This window comes from Odontomachus brunneus, unplaced genomic scaffold (genome assembly GCF_010583005.1).
Source record: "Odontomachus brunneus isolate Ranch 3 - 2012 unplaced genomic scaffold, Obru_v1 Obru_scaffold_058, whole genome shotgun sequence".
NCBI lineage: Eukaryota > Metazoa > Arthropoda > Insecta > Hymenoptera > Formicidae > Odontomachus > Odontomachus brunneus.
This window is the reverse complement of record NW_022639508.1, coordinates 680,390-689,245: the sequence shown is the minus strand read 5'-3', so window position 1 is coordinate 689,245 and position 8,856 is coordinate 680,390. Positions and strand designations below refer to the sequence as shown.

Below are 8,856 nucleotides of genomic sequence, written 5' to 3'. Positions count from 1 at the left end.
ATATATATATATATATATATATATATATATATATATATATTTAATTATTATATTAAACAGAAGTATTTCGAAAACAAGTTTACAAGATTGCACATCGTTCTTTGTCAAAGTTTCCAGATATATTAAATTTAACTTGTATTTTTAGATAAATAATCTCGTTTATATATATATATATATATATATATATATATATATATATATATATATAATTGAAAAAAATAAAATATAGAATTTGAAAAAGACAAATTTTCTAATGAGATTAATTTGAAAATTTTACTCTGTACATGCCCGTTAATTATTAGTTTTTATTATAGTTATTATTAGTTTTATTAGAATAATTATAAAAATTCAGAATTACTTTCTTTTCGGTCAAGCTAATATTGCATTATTTGTCATTTACCTTTCAACTTTATATTTAACTTTATACACGAAAATAAATTTTTAAGTATTTACCGCTGTCATCCCATCACAGCTCCGAGTCATGATGCATAAATATTTAGATATGCGTTCGGCTCAAAAAATGGAAGGCACTTTAGCGGCATCTTTAAATTGTAGTACTCGTTCGGTCCGCGGGAGTCACCACCATTAGAGGCTTCCGCTCTCGTGGTCATTTCCGGACGGGCAAATCGTTCCTATCATCCATTTTTCCTGACACGCGCAATGGAGAAGGTAAGGCCATTTTGTTCGAAGGTTCGACGTGGCGGCCGGGTTGAGAGGCGTCTCGAGAATCAACATGATTATTCGTAAGTATTGCATTAGCACATGCGATCTCAACGTCGTTTGTTTTTTATTCGTGACGAAATTATACTGACATGAGGAAATATAAATGTCTTGCATTTTAGCCGCACCGGTCGGCTCGAGAGCGGTTGGTCATGCCGCATGTCCGGCCAAATTATTTATTGCACTATTTCCGCAATCTATTAACTGATATTCGCAAATTCCGTTCACATAATTTATAGTAACAGGATTCTATGCCTTTCAAATTTTATTTGGAATATTAAGTGATAGATTTGGTTGTATATATTTGGCATTAGACTTAACCACAATTTCTTCGTATAGAAGAACGAAATACGTTAAGTTATGAATCTTAAGTTGAATCCGATTGTAAGAAAAGAAGCAATCTTATCATTATTCATTTTTTCAGTAACTGTGCTACCACTAGTACTGGTAGCATTAAGTGCATATTCTACACATGCAGAAGTCTCCCTATCCACAAATTCATACCTGTCCATAGCCGATAAAGCTCGTTTGAAGAGTATCCTTGAGCCAGGATTTCAGTTACAAGATATATCCACTGTATACTATGCTGTTAGTGGATATAAGCTTCTTGGAGAAGCTATACCAAAAACAGATGTAATTATTTTTCTTTGTCTAATACAATCTCTTTGAAATAATTGATACATAAAAATTATATGATGAAAAATGTATTTCTTGAAATCTTGTGATTGTAAGATTAGTCTTACTGACAATAATATTTCCTTCACCATAACTTGTAATATTTTTTATTATTATATTAACAGTATTTACTTGATTTTTTAGACTATCTGCAAGTATTTGATAAAGTCCAATGGAGAAAATATTAGTCCTGAAACAGCATTCTATCTTGCCTCTATATGGAAAACTATTGCAAGTTGCCAGGAGTTTCCTACAAGTATTCTGACTAAGGTAATATATGATAACAATAAGAATCATAAGATACACAGTTGTCAGCTAAATGATGCTTAAAAAACTTTCGTTCTACTGCATAAACAGTGAAGACAACGATTATTACTGAACAAGATATCTTTAAAATTAGATATAGTGTCAGTGAGTCACAGAATATTACATAACAAAAATATGTTTATATAGATATTGACAAATGTTATACAAAAAGATACTTCTACACTGTCTGATTTGTACTATGCGGTGAGTGGCTTAACAGCTTTGTCACAGAAGGTACCTGCTGCCAGAGTTGACAAATTAATCAAAATAATACAAGCAGCTTTGCGAAAGGATGATGGCTTATGGAAGTAAGTTATAGCATTTTATATTTAATAGTAATACAAACTCTGATATTTTTGCCATAAATAATATATCAATTGATTTAATTTTACATTATTAGCTCAGGCTACACATTCCACATTGCTGCAGATATAGGCACTCCAGCTGCATTTGCTTTCGACCGCATTGAAGATACTGTAGTGCAAGCTGACGAAGTGGATGGCCAATATATGCAGTTCGAGGGTGGCCTTTCCATTACGAGTACAGCCCTTTAACTCTTTTTAATTTTATATATATATATATATATATATATATATATATATATATATATATATATGTGGAAAGAGAGATTTTGAGTTTTAATTAATTTTAAATATTTTCTTAGGTTTTCTCGTCAATGGTATTCTCAAATTGTCGACTTCGTTGAACAAGAAACCACCATTAAATTTCCAACAAATTGTCAAGTTCAGCAATTATCTTCTTTCGCGGCGTTCTGTGCAAACCCCGAAAGGTGTTATGAATTTATTGTCTGCTTTAACTACTCTGGCCGTCGATAGTCCTGAGAAGCCTATTTGCATAACCTTGCTTGATGGAGGAAATAGTATCTCCAATCAGCAACCATTGGTCACGGTCAAAGTTTGCGATATTCTCGGTCAAGCATTGCCAACTGTGCCAAATGTTGTTGCAAACTCTGCCAAAAGAGTAGGAGACGATGTCGTTATATTGAGTAAAGAGAATTTGCAGCAACTCTCAACTGACAAGTAAGCACAATTTGTTAAACATAGTTAAACATAGTTTATAAAAATTTGGGCATGTACTATATATTTTTATATGTAAAACTGTTCTTGAAGACTACACCATTAAGCAAAACAATTTTCTGTGCATTTGTTTTACGAGGAATCAGCTCCTCTATTTATGTAGATATTATAAGGCAAATATGCTTAGTCCCCAATACTTTACTGTATCAGTCTTTCTGTGCTGATATCAGCTATACCTTGGGGCATAACAATAGTTGTTGAATAGACCTTTAACCTTTTTTTTTAATATAATCAAGGTTAAGAAATTCAACAAACAATATTTTTGTAATATATATTTTATGTGGCATGTATTTTAATATATTCCGTAACGTTTTGTGTGTTTCCATAGAACTCTGTTCACAATGAATCTTATGAATGTTAAACCTGATCGCGGTTTCTACAAGATTTCAATAACCGCAGCGTCTGTCACAAATTCGATTACCATAAAGGTTTTATCTGAAACTGTATTGGATTATTTGGAAATCGGTACTGGCGATGCTGACCAAACGACTCAACCAAAACTTACGAGGTATTTGCGTAATAATATTTTTCGTAATTTCCTATAAAATTTTACATTTTTATCGAAAGAGAGATGTATTATTTCACAGTTCTAATTACGTTTTGTATTCCAGGATAAATACAGAATCGCCTTCGGGTAAACTCGAACACAAAATAGAAGCAGATTCTCAGCAGAAACTAGTTATGCGATTTTTGTTAAGAGATTCCGCCAATAAGAAACCGATGCGCGTGCACCAAGCCTTCGTACGTCTCACATCTGTTGCTGAATCCACCAATAACAAACAGCGTGGTCATGAAATTTTCTTCGTTGCTGAACCTGACGCTGCTCATGTCTACAAATTCGATATGGTAGTTTTGCGAGTTTTTGAGTTTTAAAACCATTCATTCTCTCACACAAAAATTTGTTCAAATATAAATTTTGCAAATGACATTTTTAGCCAGTGGGAACAGCAGCCGTGAATTTTGGTTATCAGAGTGGTGATTATGATGTAGAATTGATCATTGGCGATGCGGTGATCAGCAATCCATTCCGTTTCAACATAGGCACGGTGACATTGAAGTTCCCCGAGATAACTTCGATGGAAGATACCGATAAAAATATCCCTTATAAGCAAAAACCAAATATGTATATTACCAAGCCAGAAATAAAGGTAATTATTTTATACATTCGTTTAAACGTATATAAAATTCGTTTAAACGTATATAAAATTCGCCAATGCTCGTTAGTGACAGAAAGTCTTTGATAATTTTGTCACTTCCAAAACATTGGTAGAGGAATATGTCAAAGTCATTACAGTATATTTCCAAATTTGTGGTTACAACTATTTGGTTATATTCTTTGTACCTTGACAAACACTATCTTTCGTCAAACACAAATTGTAACTGTTCTTGAATTATTTTATGTACAACTTATCATTATTTTTTATTTCAGCACATGTTCCGCGAACCCGAACGTAGACCGCCTGCCTTTGTATCAAACTTGTTTACGGGGCTGTGCTTGTCACCGGTTTTGCTGTTACTGATCTTATGGGCTCGGCTAGGTGTCAATATCTCAAATTTCCCGCTATCTCTTAGCGCGATTGCATTCCATCTTGGATTAGGAGGTAGGTATCAACCCCTAAGGCCAGTATTAATAGTCGTTATTTGAAGTTTGTCTCATGTGAGATACTCGGAATTTTCACTTAGAATTAAATCCAAGTTTTTCATTTAAATTATATAATACATGTAACATTATATCTACAATCATGATTTAACTAGAAAATTCTCATTTAACTCTAAACTCAGATCTGAGTATCTCAGTTGAAAGAAGTTTCGAGTAATGAATATTAACACGGGCCTAAGAGCATACGCTTAAACGCCCGATTTTGCTTGACAGATGATAATCTATATGTGTCTATCTGTTTTCCTCGGGCGTATAGTAAATCGTGATGTTTTCGCAAGTGTGATGCACATAAAGTCACATTTGTAGCCCGTAATTCACTACAAGTTTGTATTAAATTTTACATGTAACAAAAACCTACTTGTTTCTTTTAATTTTTTTCATGTATCGAAATTTATTATGACGTCGATATGTAATATTAATATCTATATTTATCTTATTTGCAGGTATTTTCATACTGTTCGGTATTTTCTGGCTGAAGCTCAATATGTTCGTCACGCTGCGGTACCTTATCGCTCTGGGCGTAGTTACATTCCTCGCTGGCAACAAAATGCTGTCTCACATAGCTCATAGGCATGTGTCGCAACGTTAAGCTGTGTTTGTACGTGCGAAGACTTTGAATATCGTGTTGCGGTTGCGATTGACAGTGCAAAAGAGTGCAAAATAAATAGATAAAAGACTGCCGTTCGTTTCAAGTGGCCGATACCTAGAAAAACATCGTTAAGCTCTTCTCTCTTTTTCACTTGCCACATATGTAGAGTACAAGATATCGTATATTTTGTTAATTGCATTTCTTTATTATTGTTTAACGGTGTGAGAGAACATATTGAGAATAAACCTTGTTTTTATATTCGCGCTAATAATTATAGACTTGTCGATGAGATCGTTGAAATTTATCATCTTAGCCTACAAATTTATATTTCAGTTTTGTAAAGCACGATCATAATGGTAGTTTTTTGAAGAGAAATATCTCTATAATCTTTATATCGTTATATTTTCTAGAAATAATAATCATCCAAAAGCAAAGAAAGCGAGTAAAACAGCAAATGCTAAATTTTACGTTTATATTTAGAACAAATAAGTTATATAAAATTTTATATGTATATGCTAAGGCTGCCATTACAATTGCAATATCTTGCTTAATGGAGTGGTGATATTAAGCCTGAAGCTGTATTAAAAAAAACGTGATAGAATACTGTTTTTCTCAGAGGTGGAAACATCATTAAATTATTTTATACTTTACTCCACTTTTTCCTCTTACCTTCTGCGTCATGTAAGAATGAAGACATTCGCGCAAGCGATTCGCCTCGCTCTTCAATTTATTCCTTTCCGATCGCAATTGCATAGTGATTACTTGCACAGCGCCGACTCGTCGCCAGAAATTCGTCAAATCTTGATAATCTTCCATGATCTGTTACGAAACGTTCTTACATATTCTATGATTTTTATCGGGTATATTGAGTATGTTTGAGTGCATAATTAAATAACCTGATGGATCATGTTAAAGTCTGATGGAACAGAGACTTGCTGCGACGAGGGCGTTAGTGAGTTTTCTATCTCCGTGCAATAGACAAACGGAATGACCTTCTCTTCTTGCGTTTCATACTTGCGACAGATTTGCATCAACGTAAGCAGTTGTTGGCCCTTAGTTACAAGACGTTTTAAATGCTTTATCGCCTTGTTGTATTCGATCGTCAATATCTTCAATTGATCTTGATCTTTTGTTTGCTCTGAATAATTATTTTGTGTTTCTTACAATACTGAATCGTTTACAACTTATTGTAGCAAGTGATAGCATGTTGTAAACAACATGTAACTTAAATATATTCAAAAGTTATAGAACATATATTTTTACAGGAACGTTAATCAACCAACTAAAACACTGTACAATGGCTGTTCACCTGAAAGTAAACGATTTTTCATGGTAGAATAAGCATTTTGGAAGAAATTGTGCTCCATTAGAATTTCAGAAATGTCCTTCTTAGCAGTAACATCGTACATTGTTATCTTGCCTCGAAGTTTTCGTATCTCGTCGAAGAGATTTGCGGTGCGCGTTAATTGCTGTGCTATCACTTGCTGATCTTTCTCATCTTTCTCTTTGATAGCTTTGTAACGTTTTCGGCGATTCATCGTTTCTGGAATGTCATGTTGATCGATAAGTATTGTAATGTTTGCTATAAAAATTATGAATGCCCACTTACTGTTATGGTAATCTGACAAAACTTGTCGTAGATTATCCCACGAGTTACGTAATTGATTCTCCAGTTGACCCGCGGAAATTCTGTAAACATCCTTGCTATCTTGCATGAATGCGTCGATTTTACCTTTTGAATTAACAATGTGATTGGATTTGTTTTAATATCGACTAAATTCTCATGTATTCTCATATATAAAATTTGAATTAAGCGGTCACATCGTCTAAGATCAAGAAATAACTTTTACTTATTAAAATTTGTCTATATCAAGTAATATAATTAAATTATTCACATGAGCAAGACATAAATTATAGCTTTCACACACACACTACACACACACACACATATATATATATATATATATAAAATAGCCTTCACAATTTATACCAATTTCGAAATATGATTTCCAAATTGTAGCGCATATAAAATTATGTAATTCCGAACACAAGTGGCATATTGAGGCATAATAAGTGTAGTAGCGCGATATTAATAACATTACTGAGTGTAATGCTCTTGATGTTGTCTAATGAGTCGTCGTGCTGTCGCTCAATGCCGCGAATGATTGACTCTATCAAGATCTCGTCCTCGTTCCATTGACGATCGATTTTGCCGACTTCAGTGTCCGCCTGGTTGACCGTTTCAAATAAGATTTTTTGATAATTCCGCTCCTTATGTTGCATTCTCTTCCTATATGCAGTGATGAGGTCAAGACACATCCAGTCGCTGCGAGTGTTATTTAAGAACTTTCGATTTCCAGCCTCAACGTTCGTCGCTACCTATACGTTTCCAACAGTTGATCTATGATCTCCATGTGTGATCTCACGTTCCTTTGATACTGCTCTTCGGCCTCGTCTAACGCATCCATTAAGAAACTTATTCTGTAAGGATATGGATATATATGTAAAAATTTATTTAAAATGCATATCAAAAGTTACAAAATACACTTGTTTATTTGTTATTTGAATTTGATTGAAATAGGATAAGACATATGTAAAATTCGTCTGCCGATTAATTTGATTTGAAATATAGTGACCTGTAATCCTTGATGTCAACAGCTCGATCGAAATTGCGCCATGCGATTTCCATATCCTCGACTATTAGCGGCATTTTGATCCTCATCATCATTTCTCGCCATAATGTGCGATAACGTTTTGTGTTTAGAGCACCGAGCTCGATTTCTCGCATAAGATGTTCTTTTCTCAACATTTTGGCACGTTCTTCAATCTCACGTTGTTTTTCTTCTCGCCTTGCCTTCTTCTCCGCTGCTACTATCTTTATCATAAGGCAATTTATTTATTTTATAACTTGCTTGATGTTTTTCACGTCGTTAATATATTGAATATTACGATATTTGCTATTCTCTTAAAGAGTTTTCATCACGAAGATTTTAATTAAAAAATAGAGAGTGATATCTTACCGTTGGACGCATTTTTTAAATTATTTAACGAAATTACGTATGATACGGCGTTAAATTTTTAGGCTAAACTTTTCTGACAAGCATTCACAAATAGCATCGTGTTTTCCGTGATTTTCTTTTTTTATCTCGAATAACCCGTAACCCAAGAGAAAGAGAGAGAGAGAGAGAAATATAATGAGCTTTTCAATAAGAAATAGAATCTCGTTGTTTGACAATTGCGTCTATTACCGTATATCGTGCATATTTTACAGGATAGTTTTTGTATAATTTAACAAACAACATTTTTAATTTACATACGTGTCGCAATTTGTATTTGTATTCAACGGTAATAGCTGTTATATTTAATAAATGTCAGTAATCTGAGTTTAAGATGCAAGAATAATACGTAATCAGATGCAAGAAAGTGTGATAATTTAGGGACTACTGTAATCAAATTAGCATTTCAATTTTAAAGTAACCGACTAATTAACGACGAGGTCCTTTTACAAAATGATTTACATACGTGGAATAAAAGAAAAAGAGTCAAATAGCGGATGCAAACGCGGCACGCAGTGATATGTATGCCGACGTGGAAAATTTCAATTTTCCCAGACATCTTCCCAAAAGATATCAAATTATAGCTGCATTAAGAGTAGCGATATTGCTACGATAAATACACACGTGTTGCATATGCACATTACAGCACAGCGAAATTAATATATCGCAATTTTTTAATTTTTTCTAAAACCTTTTCAATTTATTATATATGAGAGAGTTACTTTGTTTGATTATTTTTACGGTGTGAATCTG

The 8,856-nt window shown here is 33.4% G+C and overlaps 2 protein-coding genes across 2 annotated transcripts; one reads left to right on the top strand and one right to left on the bottom strand.

Annotated features, from left to right (window-relative positions):
- Positions 1 to 610: 610 nt before the first annotated feature.
- Positions 611 to 5,697, top strand: LOC116845844 (dolichyl-diphosphooligosaccharide--protein glycosyltransferase subunit 2). Its single transcript, XM_032818999.1, has 11 exons — positions 611 to 743; positions 1,145 to 1,353; positions 1,540 to 1,665; positions 1,849 to 2,009; positions 2,102 to 2,241; positions 2,366 to 2,741; positions 3,127 to 3,306; positions 3,410 to 3,644; positions 3,734 to 3,946; positions 4,228 to 4,399; positions 4,902 to 5,697. The coding sequence occupies exons 1-11, from the start codon at positions 734 to 736 to the stop codon at positions 5,045 to 5,047; spliced, it is 1,968 nt and encodes a 655-aa protein (XP_032674890.1). The 5' UTR covers positions 611 to 733; the 3' UTR covers positions 5,048 to 5,697.
- Positions 5,659 to 8,230, bottom strand: LOC116845852 (dynein regulatory complex subunit 2-like). Its single transcript, XM_032819024.1, has 7 exons — positions 7,684 to 8,230; positions 7,427 to 7,528; positions 7,150 to 7,337; positions 6,657 to 6,779; positions 6,357 to 6,590; positions 5,944 to 6,185; positions 5,659 to 5,866 (listed from the first exon to the last, which is right to left on the bottom strand). Exons 1-7 carry the CDS (start codon positions 7,929 to 7,931, stop codon positions 5,678 to 5,680), a joined length of 1,326 nt encoding a protein of 441 aa, XP_032674915.1. The 5' UTR covers positions 7,932 to 8,230; the 3' UTR covers positions 5,659 to 5,677.
- Between the last annotated feature and the right edge of the window lie 626 nt (positions 8,231 to 8,856).

Bases quoted from the DNA above. Each gene is read 5' to 3' on its own strand.
- LOC116845844 (XM_032818999.1), top strand. The intron at 1,354-1,539 runs GTAATTATTTTT...TTGATTTTTTAG, and splicing joins AAGCTATACCAAAAACAGAT to ACTATCTGCAAGTATTTGAT. The intron at 2,242-2,365 runs GTACAGCCCTTT...ATATTTTCTTAG, and splicing joins GGGTGGCCTTTCCATTACGA to GTTTTCTCGTCAATGGTATT.
- LOC116845852 (XM_032819024.1), bottom strand. From the start codon at position 7,931: ATGATAAAGATAGTAGCAGCGGAGAAGAAGGCAAGGCGAGAAGAAAAA. The intron at 7,338-7,426 runs GTAGCGACGAAC...CACTGCATATAG, and splicing joins CAACTGTTGGAAACGTATAG to GAAGAGAATGCAACATAAGG. The intron at 6,780-7,149 runs GTAATGTTATTA...TTAATTCAAAAG, and splicing joins CATCAAGAGCATTACACTCA to GTAAAATCGACGCATTCATG.